We start from the raw sequence: 20,943 nt of genomic DNA on the forward strand, positions 1-20,943 counted from the left end.
GACTTGTATACAATAAATGATCAACCAGCCCTAGGCAATAACCGTAACTGTATATGAATTCAAAACCAAATGCTATGGATGCTAATAAGCTGTGACTTAAAGCTAGCAGCCTCCTCACACACTCATAGACGTTGACACAGAGGCCCTACAGTGTCCTTAAGGAGACCCTTGTGTTTCAATGTTGAGGATCAAAAATGGGAATTCACAGCAAGAGGAGACATGTCTGCAACCGGCATATCCTCCCACTTTGCAATTCTATGTGTGTACTTTAGTACGAGGGGGTTCTAAGTGGTGTCGGGAGGCCTTTGAGCAGAAAAGACGAAGCGTTTATGTGTTGATTGCATATCAAGTACAGGATCTGCTTATCAGAGGACAACCCTCTTTGTACACCGGTGTTTGGAAGTGTGTGTGCATGTCTCAGTAACTTGTGTGTGTGCATGTCTCAGTAACTAGTGTGTGTGCATGTCTCAGTAACTTGTGTGTGTGCATGTCTCAGTAACTCGTGTGTGTGCATGTCTCAGTAACTTGTGTGTGTGCATGTCTCAGTAACTTGTGTGTGTGCATGTCTCAGTAACTTGTGTGTGTGCATGTCTCAGTAACTCGTGTGTGTTCATGTCTCAGTAACTCGTGTGTGTGCATGTCTCAGTACATTGGGCATTGCGTTCCAAGAATGCAGGGTTGTTGGTTGTTCCTAGAGTCTCTAAAAGTACAATGGGAGCCAGAGCCTTTTCTTATCAAGCTCCACTTTTGTGGAATCAGCTTCCAGTTTGTGTTCGGGCGGCAGACACCCTATCCGTTTTTAAGAGTGCGCTTAAGACAGTCCTTTTTGATAAAGCTTATAGTTAGGGCTGATTAGATTCAGCCCCTAGTTTTGCTGATATAGGCTTAGTTTGTCGGGGGACATCTTACTTCTTCCTTCTCTCTGTCTATACCTGTGTACTCTCATGTTCCGATTAACCCAGCTTCCCCAAATGTCTTTCTTTTTGGTGTCTATATACGCCGGGATCCGGAGTCATGGATGATCCTGCGGTCCTGTGTCATGGATCGCGAGTCCTGGATCTTGAGTCGTGGCTGTGGTCCTGGATCATAAGTCCTGGATGGATATCCTCGTGGATTCATCTTCCAATTATACACACATGCATTTCCAAACATTTGGACTACCTATGTTGCAAATGTATTATCTTTTCAATTTATACACGGCATCTATTGCACGTCTGTCCGTCCTGGGAGAGGGATCCCTCCTCTGTTGCTCTCCCTGAGGTTTCTCCCATGTTCCCCTTTAAACTGTGGGTTTTCTCTGGAAGTTTTTCCTTGTACGATGTGAGGGTCTAAGGGCAGAGGGTGTCGTATTGTCATACTGATATTCTGTACAAACTGTGAAGTCCACTGAGACAAATGTAACATTTGTGATATTGGGCTATATAAATAAACATCGATTGATTGATTGATTGATGTCTCAGTAACTTGTGTGTGTGCATGTCTCAGTAACTCGTGTGTGTGCATGTCTCAGTAACTCGTGTGTGTGCATGTCTCAGTAACTCGTGTGTGTGCTTGCCCAGACAGTGGCTCTTGTCTGCAGCTCAAACTGGAGACTTGATACTCCCCAAAGGTCCAACTGTTGATCTGGTCACAGCAGCTATTTTTTCGCTTACTCGTCTTCCTTCTCCACCTCCTTCTCTCAATCTTTCTCATGCTGTTTCAACTTCAAACATTCGGGAAAGAGGGGAATTCTCTCACAACACACACTGAGAGCATACATATATTCCTTTTTCATCTACCCCCTACCTTCTTACGCCTCTCTAACTAGGTTTGGACTCCACCGAGAACTTTACATTTGCCTTATTGGCACGGCAGGGGAGGTGTTGCCGTGGCGAAGTAGATCAGTTACAGACCAATAATTTATATTTCTGTATCTATTTCCCTCACAGCTTCCGCACCTTTCATCTCCTCATCTCCTACTTTGGCTCACCTTGAAACTCCCTCTTGCTTTCCTCTCTGTCCATCTTTTCTTCCAGTCCAACTGTGTTTCTCCTTCCCCGCTTTGTTCTCCACTCTTTCTTCTCATTTTGTTTTACATTTGAGGCATTTAGCTGACACTGACATCCAAAGAGACAGCCTCTCTTCTTCCTCCTCTCCCTTTCTCCCACACATGGCGACTCCATTCTCCCATCTGTTTCTGAATATTCTCTCCAGCGCTCTAATTATCCATCCTTTCCGACGGCTGATCTGGGTTCAGTGACCGCCGGCTTCCCTTGATCATAACGTACCCGATGATCTGAGAGCATTGATCCTGGATCACGGCGCCAACTATGGAGCGCTTGATAAAAACACACCTGTGTCTGTTTAATCCACTTTCCTCCCACTCAATCCACTTCTCTCTTGCCCTATCTTCAGACAGAATTAAAAGATTATCATTTAAAGGGCTGCAGCAGAGATGTATGCAAAATCAATGGTAAGGAGGGGGATGAACCAAACTTTGCCCTGGGTGGTGCAAATTGAAGCAAGGAGCCATTAGTTTCACTTGAAACTTGAGAGAAAATAGTTCCCAACGGTGTATCAGCTTCAAGCAACATGCCAATGAAATCCTGCCATGTCGTATTTACAGCAGCGAAAAATGTCCATTAGGGATTTCTGGCACATAACACTGACCGATGACACGTGCTAAGAGCTCGGTTACATACGCTGCTCCTGCTGCCAAGCCTACTCCTCAGATTAGAGAGGAGTAAAATGCATAACGCTGAGGCATAGCTTACTTTCTCACCTTGTTTGACCTTTATCGTAAAAAAATAAGCCAAGGAAGCAATTGTAATAATGGCTGTCAATATCGGCCTGCTGCTTTAGATTGTCTGCATGTCACCACATTGACGTTGTGCTCTTTTTATCTTTCGCAGGTTCAGTATAACGCAAAGCAAATTGGGAACTATTTTCACCACCGCTCCCTGATACCCTGCAGTGATTGGATTTGATTGCCACTGTTTGCCAGCGTGGTGTGTGTGTACCGCTCTTTCTATTCTTTTATCTATAAATACTGGATGTCCTCATGTGGTTTATACTCATTTGCACAGTAGAGTAGTTTAAAGGGGAAGTAAGATTTGCAAAATGCACTCATTTGCTAGGTTGCCAAGAGTTGAAGGAGAAGATCAACGTCTCCCTTGTAACTGCCCGTTAGGCCATGGTTAGCTTAGTTTAGCATGACGGCTAACAGGGCTCAATCTATTTAGAGATTTGAGATTCCATGAATTCAGGTAGATGTTTGTATAGATACTCAAACAAGTGTTAATAAGCACATTTTTCAGGGACTATAAGCAGGGCCGCTCACACAGACAGCGTGGGGCCTCATCTTGAGGAGGGGGCCTCATCTTGCGGAGGGGTCCTCATCTTACGGAGGGGGCCTCATCTTACGGAGGGGGCCTCATCTTGCGGAGGGGGTCTCATCTTGCAAAGGGGTCCTCATCTTGCGGAGGGGGCCTCATCTTACGATGGGGGCCTCATCTTGCGGAGGGGGTTTCATCTTGCAAAGGGGGCCTCAACTTACGAAGGGGGCCTCATCTTACGAAGGGGGCCTTATCTTACGAAGGGGGCCTTATCTTGCGGAGGGGGCTTCATCTTGCGGAGGGGGCCTCAACTTACGAAGGGGGCCTCATCTTACGAAGGGGGCCTCATCTTAAGGAGGGGGCCTCATCTTGAGGAGGGGGTCTCATCTTGCAAAGGGGGCCTCATCTTAAGGAGGGGGCCTCATCTTGCGGAGTGGGCCTCATCTTGAGGAGGGGGTCTCATCTTGCAAAGGGGGTCTCATCTTGCTGAGGGGGCCTCATCTTACGAAGGGGGCCTCATCTTGAGGAGGGGGCCTCATCTTGCGGAGGGGTCTCATCTTGCAGAGGGGGCCTCATCTTGCGAAGGGGGCCTCATCTTACGAAGGGGGCCTCATCTTGCGGAGGGGGCCTCATCTTACGGAGGGGGCCTCATCTTGCAGAGGGGGCCTCATCTTACGGAGGGGGTCTCATCTTACGGAGGGGGCCTCATCTTGCAGAGGGGGTCTCATCTGAAGCGCCAATGTGGTGCACCTACATTCTAAGCACGCCACAGTTTCGCCGTTGCGAGGCTCCACTAGCACCCCCAACCCCCCGTCGACGCTCGCGACGCATGGGGCCACAAGTTGGCCAGGCACGGCCCTGACTATAAGGCAGAACTTTGTACATTTGGACAAAGCTAGCTTCAGTCTTTCATTTTTTAGTAAAGACATCACTTTATCGATCATCTCATTTAACTCTTGGTGGGAGCCCAACAAAGCCAACTAGTAAGAAAGTCTGTTTGAAGCTAATGCTGTAGCACTTCAAATGGTTTGGCTAATTGGAAGCTAATGTATTTGCATGATTCTTGCTGTTTTTGGGTTTATCATTTTTTTAAAAGCGCACCTTTTTTACTAATATGTTAGCTAGTAGGTAAAGACCAGGTAAAAGTGAAGAGACCTACATTATGACACTTAAAGGTGGGGTAGGTAATTCACTTCAGAAACACTTTTTGTTATATTCCATGGAATGCTCTTAACATCCAGATAGCAATGAATACATTAAATGCTTTGACAATAAATACATACAAAATTCCATCTGTGGAAGCCGTGGCGCTGTGAAAAGCACGACCAATCATCTGAGCCGGCCCGGCTAAAGTAACTGGATGGCCTACCTGCCTGTCAGCCTTCCATCTGTGCACAAACTTATCTCGTGCCCTCATTGGTCATGTGCACGTTCATGTGTGTTGGAGGAGGGGCTCTGTGAGGAAGTCTGAAGGAAGGGGCAGATTTTTTTCGGCTGCGTACTTTCAAATTGTAGCGCACTCGAGCTGCTACCTCCATTCTTACCTACCCTACCTTTAAGTTACAACGTTTTTATACAAACCCTAAAGAAGGCACTATTTTCTGAAATAAAAAGAAAAAGAATGCAAACGAGTTATGACATCCTCCTTAAAAATAATAGTTTAGAGTCACTACAATGGTAATAATCCCGGTGTTTGCACGTCTGCACTGTTCCATATTGGGTTTATTGATTTCTACGTTCTTACTTCTAGGGGCAAAAAGGCCATTTCTGAATCAGAGGGGAAGATCTTTTTTTTATGCATTTACTCTATTAACCTCAAAACTAAATTGGATTTTTAACTTTGAATTCTTTGTACTCTTGTCTCTTTCTTCTCCGTGCACTTGTCTACCATTATACGTGTTTATTTTAAGCACACCTGTAAAAATAAAGAGTTCAGATGACACACAGAGAAACTGTAGAAAAGGCCCTCTTTCAAGTGCTAGAGTCTCTCCTGGAGTCTTTCAATCGTGTGACGGTTGTTGTTAATGCGTTCTCCAGAGAGCCTTCCCAGACACCAAAGAAACTTTGACTGATGGGATGTGGATCAATAGCTCTTCTTTTTTTCTAGAAAATGTCAGAAAACATCTCACGCCTCGCATGTGGAGTACTGCCTCGCGTCGTGAGCAGTCACTGTCAGTTTGTCTCAGAGAGGCTGAGTGGGAACCATATCATATTTTTTGTGCTCACTTAAACTTTAAAAGAGCTCAATGTGTATTTTAATGAAATGATTTATAACTTACAGTCCTTTTCCCGAGAGCTACCGTCTGCATACTCAATAAACTCACTCTAGGCGAGAGCTTCCTCGTCTTCCATGGTTTATAAATCACCAGAGAGCCTTTACCTTGTTAAACAGTGCCGAGGCAGATAGCCTGTCTGATGTCTGCTTATGTGCTTTTAAGGAAAGGAAGGAAACCGCACATGACAAATAAATAAGATTACATCCCTTTTTTTCTGGTGTGCACTGTGTTTGTAAAACCTCTTATTAAACTTAACAGCACACACATTGTTGGAACTGTGTGCTTGGTCTCATTACACTGTGTGGAATTAACACAGCTTACCAAAAAGTAGAAAAGAAGAAAGTTTTTAAGTGGGCAGATTCATTTTCTTTTCATGCTTTATAACCTTAGTTTATCTCCTCAATCATTAACAAAAGTTTAGTGTGTGTTCTCCCATAAGATTCTTTTTTTTTATTGACGAGCATCGAACCAAAACAAATATCTTTATTCATCTTAATTTCTCAGGCTGAAATGTAATCGTTAGCTAACAAGTGAATATACAGCAGCCAATTTGTGCAACTGTCACATAATCCTTTCACACTGGAGGAAAGTCATTTTCCTATTATTGCGTCTACATTATGTTGAATGCATTTCAGAGAATATGTTCGTTTTATGTAACTGTTTTGAGAGGGCGTTGGTGTAAGAGTTTGACTTCGCTTGAGTTGGGAAAGTACATCCCACCTCTGTACTGTTAGTTTGCCAAGATGTATGTAAATGATACAACATCAGGTCAAACATTTTCCACTTCACAGTATGCCAACTGAATAAAATTAAAGAAACAAATGTATCTCAAGTATCCACGTGAATTCACATTTTAAGCTTGGGTTTATAATTATGTTTTGGGCCCACTAGTTGATTGGCATATAGCGTTATTTGTTTGATATACTTTATTAATCCACGTGGGGAAATTGTTTCTCTGCATTTGACCCATCCTAGTGTTAGGAGCAGTGTGCTGCCATTTTGAACGGCGCCCGGGGAGCAGTGTAGGGAACGGTGCCTTGCTCAGGGACACCTTGGTAGCACTTGGTCTTGCCGGGACTTGAAATGGTGACCTTCCAGTTGCCAAGCCAAGTCCCTATCGACTTCGCCACCACCGCCCTTTAGCCAAGTTTATTATCTGATAAATGCGATAACACATATTATCTTAAAGTAGAAAACTGTCTGTAACTCAACAATACATATATGCAGCCTAATAGCATTCAAGCAAATGTAGTTAAAAGAGATTAAAGTGTAAAAAGATGATAGGAATACGATATTAAAGTGTAATGCAGTTAAGAGATGAAATGATCCGTAGATTATCTGATGACTTAACCAACAGAGAATTGAAACAATTTTATAAATCCTTCATGGTTTTCTCACCAAACTATTTCCTGCTTGTCCCTGTCTTTTGCAGAATAAACCGAATAGCTTCTCGATTTGGACTTCTGTTAGATCGAAATGAGGAATAAGAAGCCATCATGTTGTGCCCTGGGAAATTGCGCCGGACATTTTTCACTATTTTGTGACATCTTATAGACGAAACGACTACTCATGAAAATAATCAGAGTTGCTCAGAGCGTTCCTCGTGAGTCAGAGTCTCAAAGTGAAGAATAAAGAATGAGAAGTGTCTGTCAGTATGCTCATGGCTTTATTTCATTTCTAGGCAGCATTCACTCGTGATAAGTATGAAGTTCAACCACGATGTTAAGTGGAATCTAAACCCACTCTTAAATATTATTAAAATGACTCATTTTGCTGAGGAAGAAGTCTTGGATAAGAGAAACACTAAATCTAACGTCCTTGTTTGTTTCCTTTTCTTTGTCTCTATTTAAAAGTTTCGGTGTCTCCGTCCGGCTTTATCTCCCTCATACCCATCTCTTTATCTCTCGCTGTCTCCCTGCAGTCTAGCATTAATGTATGAACCCATCTGTTTTGTGCTTTCCTAGCTGTCTAATCTCTTCTATGAGCAAATCTTTGTTTCTCCCCCAATCCACTCCCACTCAGTCCCTTCGGGGTATCTGTGGGTCTTTAAAAGGGTCTTAAAATAAATTAAGGGCATTAAACTTATTAAAATATTCCGTACAGTTATCAGATCGTTTGTTTTCGCCGTGGAATGACAGGTTTCTCTAAAACGTTCACGCTCAGATTAATACAGGACGGGATTAACTGTAAAATGTTTTTTTTGTGTCATTGTATCTGGTTTAATAAACACAACTGGGCTTCGTGTCCCTTAACAATTAATTTCCGGTTTGGCTTTATCCTTATCTAGGCAGTTATAGTTCCTAAACTCTCATTAGCTCTGCTCCACTGGAAGCAGGCTGGTGTTTCAGCTTCTCCCCTCTACTTTCTTTCTTAATTTGAATCTTTTTTATTCACTTCTATGTCAAAATAAAAGAAGTTGCTTAAAGTGCGCCCACACGGTGTTCCCTCCTCCTCCTCCTCCTCCTCCTCCTCCTCCTCTCTGTATCGCATCTCATCTTTGCAAAGCAGGGTCAAATTAAACTGATATCAATGGCTCTCCTTGCCCGAATAATGATAAACGACATCTCAAGCTTTCAATCTGCCACAGAGTATTAGATTGAATCGATGTGACCCTGTGATTATACCAGACACATCAACATTTCATACATCACAGCTTTGGCTTGGATTTTTCGTCATTTTTTCTGCATTATTTGTGGATGAAAACACTTTTATAAATTAAATCCAAGGCCTCTCTGCATCTCTAATGCATAATGTGTATATTCCTCCTCTCTATAATGTAATAGGTGCCACTCTGTCTTCATGCTATATCTAGTTTCCTCACTGCATCTCTCCCCACCTCCTCTTCTCTTCATTTATTGGCCATGAATGTGTATTTTTCCGGTTAACAAGCTGCCTGTTTATGAAGTTAAAAGTAATGAGAAAGATCCCAGCATCTGTGTCTGGTTATTCCTCGCCTGTCTCTCTGATCTCTCAGTAGTGTCTGCCGTACGGAGGCCATCACTGTGAAGGGTTGTCACTCATCTTTGTATTCTTCTTCCCACTCCAGCTATTTGTCCATCCCTTGCTCCCCGCTCCCATCCATTTTTCTGATGTTTCAAATCTCCAAAGCCCTGTTCATGCTGTGCAGTGGAGCAGCTGGTGGTGTGGAGTCATACTTCCTCTCCTGCTCTTCAATCAACTCTCTTATTTCTATCCCTTGTTTCTCCTGTTCTAGCGCATCTTCCTTCTCCCCTTTGCTCTGAGCTTACTGGCCGACGGCTCCATCGCCATCAATCATAGAGAAAAGTGAAACACTTAAGAACTCTTTTTCTTTCCATCGTGATTCACTTTTGAGATCCCACCATCGTTCTAATCCGTCCGTCCTTCCTTCGACTTTCACTTTTTGGCTGAACAATAACAGTAAATTACTGAGCAAGATTGATTTTGGACGGTCATTTGAAGGAGTAGGCGAAGTTTAATCTTTCCCCAAAAGAGCAGAACGTTTATTTAAATGCCTTTCTAAACTAAACTACGACTAAAACAGCTTTAAAAACGGTCAAAATGACATTTGTGTGATACGGTACGTCCACACGGTTCTGTCGCCTTGAAGCTTGCCGGTGGGCGTGTCTGGCGTGGACTAACAACCAATCACATTAATTTCCCGCCCCGGGCACACAAGCATGCGGTTTGATTGTCACATGTGTCAAACTCAAGGCCCGGGGGCCAAATCAGGCCCTTGGTGGATTTAATTTCGGCCCGCAGGATCATTTCTATTACTATTAAATCTGGCCCGCCGGCACACCTTCACTCCATCCTGAGGGTCTCCTCAGCTCAGAGCCTGAGCCCAAACATTGATGACCTTGCACCCAAGATGAGACGCCAAGTCTCTGGCTTGAACTCACAGAGCAGCACACTGAGTTTACATGGATGTTTCCTTCTGCACTTTTTTTTTTTTGAGACAACAGGGCATGTTTGGTTTGTTCTCTGAGGGAAATAGTTTTGTTGAAGCTGTTGTTGGCCTGTGGAGAAATGTAATCGTAAGAAATGACTCGGAAAAGCTACAGATAGAGCCATAAGAAATGAATGCAACTGATTATTTAATGTTTAATGTTGTTTTTATAGGCAATCATTTAAGCTTTGTTAGTTCCAGGTTTAATTTGTGCAATAAGTTCATTTCAATAAGTTTTGCAATAAACATTGAACCAGTCCGGCCCTCGACTAGTACCCATTTTTTCATTTTGGCCCACTGTGTATTTGAGTTTGACTCCCCTGGTCTAGCGCTTGTACTGGCATATGATTTGATTGGCTGGCGCTTCCGTCTAGAAGCTTGAAAGGTTGAACTTTTCTCAACTTTCGAAGTGAGTAACGGAGGCAAAGCGACGGAACCACAATGCAGTTCGGCAAAGCTTGACGTCGACCCATTCAAAGTGAATGGGAAGCGTCTCCGTTGAAGCATGCGACGGAACCGTGTGGACCTACCGTTAGTCAATTAACACATTTCAACCATGGCCAATGATCTTTACCTTAATCGAAAGCTGCACTAATCAACATGGCACAATTAATGAATTGTAATTCGAAAAGGAGTCTTATTTATCCCTCAGTTCTGCTGTTTCTTTCAGCTCTAAGGAGCAAACTTTACTGTTTCCAGCGATAAAAAGCAGGGGAATACTGCACAAACCCATCTGTTCACAACCTGCTGGGCACCCAACAGCAGGCAGACAAAGTGAAAGAATAACTGGGGAATGAAAAGGAGCATCTATCAGTCAGTCTTTTACCTGGGTGGAGACCAAAATAGAGATCAGGTGGAGTAAATATAGGACTGTCATTCATCATTTGAATGGATAATGTTGTTGATGTTTGTGTAGCAGGTGGCCAAAATGTTCTGAGGTGATGTCAGCTTTGTGTTTACCGGGTGGAGCAGCCTAATGCAAGGTCGTATTTTCATTTATAATTGGCATTGGGCGGCAACCACCTGTGAGTGTGAGTGAGTTGGAAAGTGACATTTGTTTTGTTGGCTGCATTTTCTACCGCAATTTCCATCTAATTTTCCGTCGCCCTTCTCCACTACTACAGATTGGATTGTGTATTATTGCCTGTGTTCATAATAAACGGTCAAACTAACAGAAAGAGTCAAGCAGATTTGTTTAATCGTGCTAAACTTCCCGTAACAAGCCCCTCAAGTTTTGTTTTGTTTGGACTGCCTACAGAGGGAATGCAAGTTCAAGTGTGTTCTCTTTAAAGCATGATTATTCTTTGATCTCAACTTATTTATTTGGGCATAATGTCAAACAAAGTTTCAAAATAGTTACATTTAGAGCTCAAGATAAAACATGGTTCAGTTGTGTGAACACTTTGGAGCATAATCCAGTCCCATTTTTAGTTTAAAGAAGCATAATACAGTCATCACCCTGACTACTTTCTCCGTCCTTCATGCTCTCCATCTGCTTCCCATGCTTCAAACTGCTCTTCTCCTTCTTCCTCCCTATCTGCCCTTGATCACGAGTTTTCCTAATGTACACACGTATGTATCTATCTGTGTGATATGCTCCAAATATCTGGAACGAACTCTGACTACTTTTAAATCCAGACTAAAGACTTTTCTTTTTGCCGCTGCTTTTATTTGAACTATTCACATCTTAAACTGTAACTTTTATGACTGATTTTAATTTTAATTGTATTATCTTTTCTTTTTAATGACGGATTTTAAATGCCATTGTCTTAATGTAAAGCACTTTGAATTGCCTTGTGTTGAAAGGTCCTATATAAATAAACTCTGCCTCCTATCTCCTCAAAAGACAAGATCTTCATCCCCCTCTCATGTTCCCCCCCTCCATCTGCTCCACGTTGAAAAGAAGACATGGATGAAGCTCCCGTCATCTTCCTTTCCCCTCTCTGTCTCTAAACTCTCTACTTTTCAAAGTGGAGCATCTGCTGCTTGTTGGTCCACTGCAGTGGGGAGTTTCTGCTCCGTCTCACTCCCCCCCCCCCCACCACCGCCGCTTCCTCCTCCAATTTCCTCCCAATATCCTCCCTCCCTCCTCCAATACTCTTCTCAATTCCCTCCCAAAGTGCAGGTCGGCCTCTAAGTGTTCTATCATTGCAGCGAAGAGCCACACTTTCTATTTCATCCCTCTCTACCGCGGTTGAAGCTCCATCTGGAGTAAAGACTAGCTGATCTCTCCATTTGTCCATCCCCGCCCCCTCCCTCCCTCATTCTCTCTCGCCTCTCTGTTCTCACAATTGTCTGTTGCAAAATGTTGGCCCTCAGCGATGAAACTTCTCGGCCAGTATCCTTCTCTGCTCTCGCCCATTGTTGACTCCATCCCTCTCTTCACTTCTGCTGCTAAGTGTTGCACGTGTGCACAAGCGAGTCTTTCTGTCCCTCTCAGTCTTTATTAACACTCCCACCCCTCCTTTCTTCCATCTGTCCCACTCTCTCCTGTTTTCAAACCCAAGTAACAAGTTAGTTGGCTGAGACAAAGTTGGAAAACTAGAACAAGTTGGAGTTAAGTCCCGCCTCAAAACCCACCTCTTCAACTCTGTATATCCATAAGCCCCCCCCCTCTCAACCAACTTCCTCCTGACTGCTTTTCTGTTTTGTTTTGTTTCTTTTGTTTTTGTTTTGTTTGTCTACCCTCCCTCCCAAATGTAAAGCGTCTTTGGGTTCAAGAAAAGCGCTATAGAAATATAATTTATTATTATTATTATTAACAATTTCTTTAAATTAATAGATTTTAAAGGGGCCATATTCTCCTCATTTTCAGGTTCATATGTGTATGTGATGCCTGACATGTCTCCATGCTTTAATGTTCAAAAAGCTCCTTCTTTTCACCCTCTGTCGGGAACCAGAGCCCAGTCTGCTCTGATTGGTCAAGCGCTTAGAGATGTCCCGCCCCCTTAGCCTTTCACGTACAATGTGTTGGAGTGCCAGTCAATAGAAGTGTGAGTGTTACAAGGTGATGTCACCCTGTTAAGCGGGGCGGAGGGATCACGGGGGTTTTAGATAACAAACTACAGGAAAGGGCAAACCAAAATGCATAATAGTCCCCCTTTAAATACTTTAAGCGCTTCGAGATTTGTCTTGGCAGATGAGAAGCGCTATATAAATTAAATGTATTATTATTATTATGTCATACGAAAAAGGAAGCGTCCTTTTCATGTCTCTGTCTTTATATTCAAACTGGCTGCTTTTTCTTTCACCATTTCAAAACCATGTGTTTGAGCCAACCCAGTCAAAAGTAATAATTAGCACCAAAGCACCATCTTTATAACGTCAGATCTTATTGACAGTGTCACATTTAGTCCAGCGATAGCCATCCTTCTCACTTATTTTTTTCATTTCAAAATACAGGGTTAGCAATGCGATGTTGGAACATTGAACCCAGGAGCGGAAAGTCTCTTGTTTCAAAATATCATTGAAAGCCAGTTGGCCCGTCACGTTGCAGAAAATTGAATAATGGGGCAGTTTATCTTTAAAAGGAGCGGTTTGAATTGGACACATTGAGCCCATCCGACTCTCAGGTTTGTTTTCATCTTTTTGTTTTCAGTTGTTGTGCAATTTTGGCACCATGCAATATGACATGTTGCTTTCTTTCTCAGCTCTCTAATGGCTTTGCTTGGGGCTTTTTTTTCTCCTGAACAAAGCTTTTGACCCAGCGCGTTGTTATTAGTGCCTTGTTCAACAAAGATTAAACAACATCTTTATGTCCCCTTAGAAATAACATTCACATGCAACGGGTGTGCGTTTGCAAATATGTTTTTTTAAGGAAAACATGATGTCTTTTTTATTAACATAGACCATGTTTATATGTAATTACTTCATGCATCGTGGGGAGACTGGATAGCTGTAGCTCGTCAAAAAGTCATTAAAAGTCTAATTGCATCCGAGAGGCATTCGAGCTCAATTCTAATTCCTCATGAAGTATTCTCGCCAGATGTTGAAACAGTTGTAAATGCATCCATCTCTCGAGAATGCATAGATAATCTTTAGTGTAACTACATCAGTAAGTGCTGTGTGAAAGTAGCCTCTACATGGCCTTTCCCTTGTGATAACAGCAGCTAATGTGGCACTGAAATACTTAATACACCCCGCTACCCAACCCTTAAACATCCCCGCGGTATAGAAATGTCACACTTCCCGGGACTGGAATAAACATGGCTGAGTGAACATGACTTAAGCAGCGTTTATGTGTTCTTCGAAACATCTTTGGCGAACTAATTTGCTCCTATTTGGTTGTATTTCTCAGGATACAAGCTTCTTTTTGACACTTTAATTTTAGTTCTTGTCTCTCTCCATCCCTCCCGCCCACTTACCACTGTTGTAAAGTGACTTAGTACATTTACTCAAATACTGTACTTACGCACTCTACTTGTACTTTACATGACTATCTCTATGTTTATGCTACTTTTTAGGTACACAATACTTCTAATCATATACTTTTACTCGACTGCATTTATTTAATACCTTAATATTTGCAGATTTTTGTAAAACTTAATCAGCACTTAAATAAGACTCTAGTCACACCTGGACTATTCCTACTTTCTGGTATTTCAACTTTTACTTCAACTGATGTTTTGCTATTACAATTGACAAATTGGGTTTTGCATCTGTTGGGTTTAATTGTTTTGGTAATGGGTGTGTTGTGATTTTTTTTGTTTTGTGATTTGATTATAATTTTGGTTCAAATACAAACATTTAACTTTGATAACAAATTGATGAATTACTTGATTTGTGTTCCGTAGCTAGGTCCCTCCATCTGTTTCTTCGAATTAACCGTTCCTTATTTTGACGGATAAATATATAAAATATCCTTCTGTCTGGCGCCCACATTTAGCTAAATACTTTAGGGATAAAAACCTGCGCTACAGAATACAAGTTCTGAGTACTTGTTCCTCCTCTGCCTCTTACCTCGCTTCTCTCCGAAGTACAGGGTCTGCTGAGCGGTGTTGGACCACTGCAGAGAGGAGTTATCGCTCTCGGCCACTCGGCAGGTCAGTGTCACCGTCCCCCCCACGGACACCATTTCATCATTGGTCACCGGCTGCATGGGGTCGTCTTCTAGGGAACGGGAGAGAAAAAGAGAGGGGAGGGGGGGGGGATCATGAGACAAGAGCGATAGATGTGCCACAGTCAGAGAGACGCTTATATTGAAAAACAAGCAAAAAATGTAGCACACCAACACACAAATCAGATAAACCCACCAAAATGCATTACTCGCCTCACTCTCCCTCTCTTTCTCTTTATCTCCCCCCGCCCATCTCTTTCTCTGCTTGTCAGATTATCTATATATCTCTATCTGTCTTTCTGAGAGCGAAGAATCAAAGCGCGTACGCACACACACACACACACACACACACACACACACACACACACACACACACACACACACACACACACACACACACACACACACACACACACAGTCAGAAGGGACCAAAAAAAGCAGACAAATGGCAGTGTGGTGGTATGTCTGCGAGGCCAGTGTGAGAGCGATGAGTCAGGAGCAGCCTTGGCTCCGAGAGACTTCAGGACCTGAGAGACCGGCAGGATGAAGAGATGGCTCTCCACAGGTCAAAGCAACAACAAGAGCACTGTCTCATACCTCTTGAGGCTCTGTAACCCTCTTATGTCAATATCTGTGTCAGTTTTTTAACACTGTGCATATGAGTATCGGCTGCTACAGAACGAGCTCAAACGTGAAAGGCATTATTGAAATGAGCGGGTCAGAAGCAAAGAGAAAAAGAATACAAATGACCCGGCATAATGGAGGGGTTCTGAAAGGCTGGAGCTGAAATGGGAACACCGCAAAACCGCCAAACAGTGAACTGGGTGTTTTTGAATTGGCTGAAATGATGGTATTTAACAGCACTCGCTTGATAACGGGTGATGGTGCCGGCTACATCTGCTCTTTTGATTCAGCGAGGGTGGCAGACGGTTACATGACGATGTATAATAAACTATGCAGCCTCTCGTTACAGTTAGTGATGACAAGCCTGTCAGCTATATTACGTGTTTCCGTGTTTTTTCATTGGTTTTGAGGGCAATGCTTTACCCTTCATGCCTACTTGTCGCTCAAACAAATCTAGCAAAACAAAAATATGGCATAATTGACGAACGCCAAAGGAGGGAACATCTCGAAAGAAAACACACACCAAAGTGATGCCTTCCAACTGAAAACATGGCGTGCATAAAGAGTTTAATTAGAACCAAATTGTCAAGTGGGAGACAGGTTTATATTCGGCGTGAAGCGTTATCACATCCTTGCACCGGCGGTGGAATTGATTTTTTTTTTTTCAGCAGGAAGAACATCTGTTTAAGTTCGCTTCGTCGGAACTCCCATCAAGACATGAAAGAAGGGGGAACACATGAAGAGAGGAGGAGAGCAAACTAACTGCATGTAACATCAAAAACACACAATTGCAGAGCATGAGCTGAAAGCAGCAGGAAGCAACCTTGAGTACTTTTTGTAATGTTAAAGTTTTATAGCCGTTCTAGAAAACACAAGTTATTAGAAAAGAAAAAAGGGAATGCCTCTAGCTCAGGGGAGTCAAACTCAAATTTAATCGCGGGCCACATCAGCATTATCGTTGCACTCAAAGGGCCGGTTGTAAATGTAAGACTATAAAAATACATATATAAATATATAAAATATTTTTTTTTATTATTATTATTACATTATTGCCTCTGCATTGGATTATTATCGGATAGGGTAGTAACTTAATAATTAACTATGTCTGAAAGCAGAAGTCTGGGACAAGTCTCTTCAGTGTGAATGTCACAAAATTATTAAAAAAGAAAAGCCAAATTCTGGAAACAAAGTCGAAATCAAAAAAAGAAGTGACATTTAAAAAAAAGTAACATTTAAAAAAAAAAAAGTCAAATTCTAACGGCCCGTCCACACACAGGCATGAAAAAAATCTTGAAAAATCTTGATGCTGGGCGTGTCTGAAGCTTGGCGATTTCACGCGCCCAAGGCGACCAACAACCAATCAGGAATCTCCCAGGAATCTCCCGCCCTCTCCCGGCATACAAAGCCTGTCCATTCAATGTTAAAACGAAGTAAACTGGAAAAACGAATATCCGAATAACGAAATTGAAACCCGAATGGTACTCCAACGAACGAATATTCAGATATTCGGGTACAGCCCTAACACACACACACACACACCAAACTGGGATTAAAACTGCTTTAAGGTATGATTTGATATTTCTGCATTTTATATATTTGGTTATATCTCTCACAGGCTCCGCCTTCTACTGGACTCTATGGGTACTACCCTCTATGCAAGCATTCGCCTACTGAGATTTCTATAGACGTAGCCAGCCTTGGGGCGGGCCAGCTTGGCGATTTCACGCGCCCAAGGCGACCAACAACCAATCAGGAATCTCCCAGGAATCTCCCGCCCGCTCCCAGCATACAAAGCCTGTCCATTCAATGTTAAAACAAAGTAAACTGGATATAAACAGGTGAAAACCTACCAGTTTCACCAACTGTCTCTGCCACCTCCCTCCATGCCTGGTTCCTCCGGTTTAGGTCCCGGTAGGTGGACAGAGAGCAGTCGTAAAGGACCGGGACATTTCCTACAGCGATGATTAATTTATCCTCCATTTCATGACATATGGAAAAGACCTGCGGTATCTGCATACAGTACACACGGTTTGATTGGCTAGCGCTTGCACTGGCGGAATTTGCATAAACGGGATTTGATTGGCTGATGCCAGCTTCGCAAGCATTGGGAGCATCAAAAGTTGAACATTGCTCAACTTTTGATGCTCGCGATGCTTGCAAAGCCATCCTCCGCTCCCCATAATGCTGTTCGGCGAAGATTACAAATGTTCTACGTCACCCCATTCAAGAGAATGGGCGAAGCTTTGAAAGATTTTTTTTCATGCCTGTGTGTGGACGGGCCGTAAGAAAAAATGCATATTTAGAAGAAAACATTTCTAATTTGAGATGCATTGTGGGACATGTAGTTTATGGGCAACGCGGTTCTGTAAATCATCACGTAACCGTATAATAAACATATAATATTCTTTGCAAGCTCTTGTGGGGCCACAGAAAATGCAGTCACGGGCCGGATTTGGCCCCCGGGCCTTGAGTTTGACACCCCAGCTCTAGCTGAGAGGACATAGAGCTCTTAAAGGTAACGTTGCAACACGCCTGTACGATTCAAACGGCACGCAGAGACTTCAGGAGCACTTTGTGTCAGAGTGAGTCTCTCCTCGGCTCTCTGTGGTGTTTTACTGCAGCCCTGACCTTGTGGTTAGTTTATCTAAGCACCATGATGGGTGAGCGCTGGATGTGTGGTCAAGCGCAGCCCGGATTAGTGTCTCCTTTAATAGCATCTCAAGCTAATTCTTGCGGCTGATCGCAAGAGCTCCTGTTCTTGGCATGAACTCTTCGGCTACATTGGCTGTCCCAGAGCGTCAATCCTCCTGCCAACCGCAATCAGGGAAGACAAGTTAGACCAACTTATCCTATCTTTGCCCGCTGAAGAAAGCTGGCATTTCTCAACAAGAACAATCTGTGTTCGGCTCGGAGTGACATGTGTGCTGGTAGAACTTCAGTGGTCGATTACTTGGGAATTTCAGTGGGTATACCGTTTAAAAGGGACTCATTTCCAGAACATATACTATTTACAAACATCTAAATATAAGTACTGCATTCAAACTTTTATCAGTGGACTTAATTGCCGATTCAGCCTCTCCCATGGTCATTGTGTGCTCAACTCAATGAACTACACAAGGCCTTTAACCTGTTCATTTTCTCCCTACAAAACATTTCCTCCACAATGCATAACGCTGCTTAAAGTATTCTCCATCTGCATTCCATTTGCATAATGTTCACACCGCCAGAAATTAAATAGCCTCTTGTGGGCTCAACTACAAGCTCGCTTAAGCTCACCCTTGTGATAAATAATGACCCATCCGTAGGCCCAGAAGAGCTGAAGAGGATAAACTCCATAAATGCAGTGGCAAAAATGATTATTTGGTCGTTTCAAAGTATTTTATTTTCCTTTCAAATTATTGATCTGGGGCACTGAGGGCCTAAAGGTTAGATACGAGGGAAGGTGCCTCGGAGATTGGAGATTCGATTCCAAGGACTGGCAGTAAAAAGGTGGAGTACTTGAAGCTTCTTTATTACCTCGGTTGGAGTGTCTTTAAGCAAGGCATTTGATTTCCATCTACTTCAGTGGAGCCCGTGGCTAGCAGAGCAGACTATGCAAGTGGAGGCTTACAATACGTCTCTATATCAAGTAATGCAAGCTGATAAATGGAGGCTAATCTCAGTGTTACAAGGTAAAACGTTGAAATGATAATTAAAGGGACAATGCATCTTATATTTAAAGCTCCATTAATGCATACAAATCTATTGAAGTTGTACAGTATATGGCAGCATCCTTGTTTTTATTATTTTACTTTGAATGTTTGAATTCACTATCAGCATTTTTCTGCACAATAATCAACAATTTACTTTTTCCTATTGTTCTGATTTTTTTATATACTTTTTCTAGTTCATAGTTCATCAAAAACTATAGAATTTTCCTTGTAAAGAAAGCACGTTATTCCTGCTTCTCTTCCAAATGTTTATGAACATAACAGTCCATTCCAAACATTTCGTAATTATACAAAGCTTTGGCAACGCTAATCCATTATGGTCAAGCCAATAAAGCTGTAATGCAGCTTTCGGCCGAATGGCATCAGATACATTTGGTTTAATTCCGTGTGGGTAAAGTCAACACGACTTTTTGACGGCATTAGAATAATATATAAATGTTAAAGCAATATTTCAAAATGGACTCAATCGTTCATGTTATGGCCAGAAGGGTGGGGTTCGCAGTAGGGTGCATTTAGACGGGAGCCAGAGACATTAGGCCTTTTGAAATAAGACAGATATTTCCGTGGCTGTCAAATGTAATGACAAATCGTAACAAACACTACGGAGTCAGAAGCATGTGATCCATAACCTCAGAAACAGATACAGCTGTTTGTTTACCTTTAAAGCTTCTTAGGAGCAAAGTTAAAAGGGGGAAATGAAGTCCAGCCGGAGTTTGAACAGTTAAGTAAGGCTAAACACCCGAGCCGCGAGAAATGAAAGGAGAGACCTATCTATCCTTAGCAGACGTTAAGTTAAACACTGTGGCTTGCTCTTCGTTTTTCTCGCCTCTCATCCACTCCCCCCCTCAAGCTGTAAGCTCACAGAAGACACGGGTATTTAAAGAAACACAATTTACACTTCTCCGAGCCGGCAACAAGGTGAGAGAACGCAGAGGTAGAAAGGCTGCCTGGGATATCAAGTCAAGAGAGGGGGAGAGAGAGAGAGATGGATGGATAAGGGTGTGTAGAGGAGGGTGTGTGATAAAATGTGTGGTATGTGTGGGTGTGTGTGTGTGTGTGTGTGTGTGTGTGTGTGTGTGTGTGTGTGTGTGTGTGTGTGTGTGTGTGTGTGTGTGTGTGTGTGTGTGTGTGTGTGTGTGTGTGTGTGTGTGTGTGTGTGTGTGTGTGTGTGTGTGTGTGTGTGTGTGTGTGTGTGTGTGAATAACAGGTAGGTAGGGGAGAGAGGAATCCAGTAAGACTTCAGAGGAAGTGTGAAGACCTCGAGGGCCCTCATATAAATAAAAAAAGGAAGTGGGGGGGAAATGAAGAAGTAGTTTCAACACCTTATTGAAATAGGCTTATTTGCTTTCTCTCCGAGAGAGAGAGAGAGAGAGGTGATGTTTGATATCCTTCTCATGTCAGGTGCGTTATATATAGATGGCATATCATACATGGAAGCAGGTAGCAAACAATCAGCATGTTCAAAGAGTTGATTCACTTTCACACAGGAAGACATCTTAGCTCAACTTTGGTTTTTGTATCTTGCTTGTATGTTTGTGACATGAAAAAGAAATTGGAAAAATGATTGCCACAGAAAAATCTAACATAGCACAACACAACATGAAATGGAAAATGAAATAATTAAAATGCTTGGCATGTTGTGTGTTTTCGGTTGTTTGATGTATTCGGCTGTTAAATGATGAAGCGATCCGATTGACTGTTTGTTTTTCTGTTTTAGTGTTATTTAACTTTTTGTGAGATTTTGAGAGACTACATTTCATCTCCCCAACACTGTTGTGTCCCTATTTGTGTCTCCTGCCTGCACTAAATACATATTCAAAACAACATAAATGTAATTACAGTATGAAGCTTTAGGCGGGACTACGTGCTGGAAATACGAGTCGACTCAGTTCCTACATTTCTGAAGCTGTAGGTTATATTCAGTCAAATTGCGGTAAGTGGTTCCCATTTAATTGTTTCAGGTGGTTCATCCGTATCGCTGTTCTCTCTATTTTTGAGAATGAACCACATTTTGGATATTTTTCTAAATATCTTT

At 42.6% G+C, this 20,943-nt stretch overlaps 1 protein-coding gene and 1 long non-coding RNA gene across 2 annotated transcripts in view; one reads left to right on the forward strand and one right to left on the reverse strand.

The window, feature by feature from the left end:
- LOC307020224 overlaps positions 1–20,943 on the forward strand; it is a 411,310-nt gene that overhangs the window by 154,333 nt on the left and 236,034 nt on the right. The window lies entirely within an intron of this gene.
- Positions 1–20,943, reverse strand: part of cadm3 (cell adhesion molecule 3) — a gene marked incomplete at its 3' end in the record, with an annotated part of 106,126 nt that overhangs the window by 46,775 nt on the left and 38,408 nt on the right. The window contains exon 3 of the mRNA XM_079648611.1: positions 14,478–14,627. Coding sequence (XP_079504737.1) covers positions 14,478–14,627 — 150 coding nt within the window. The remainder of the gene's footprint in view (positions 1–14,477; positions 14,628–20,943) is intronic.

This window comes from Notothenia rossii, assembly GCF_949606895.1.
Source record: "Notothenia rossii genome assembly, chromosome: 9".
Taxonomy (NCBI): Eukaryota; Metazoa; Chordata; class Actinopteri; order Perciformes; family Nototheniidae; genus Notothenia; species Notothenia rossii.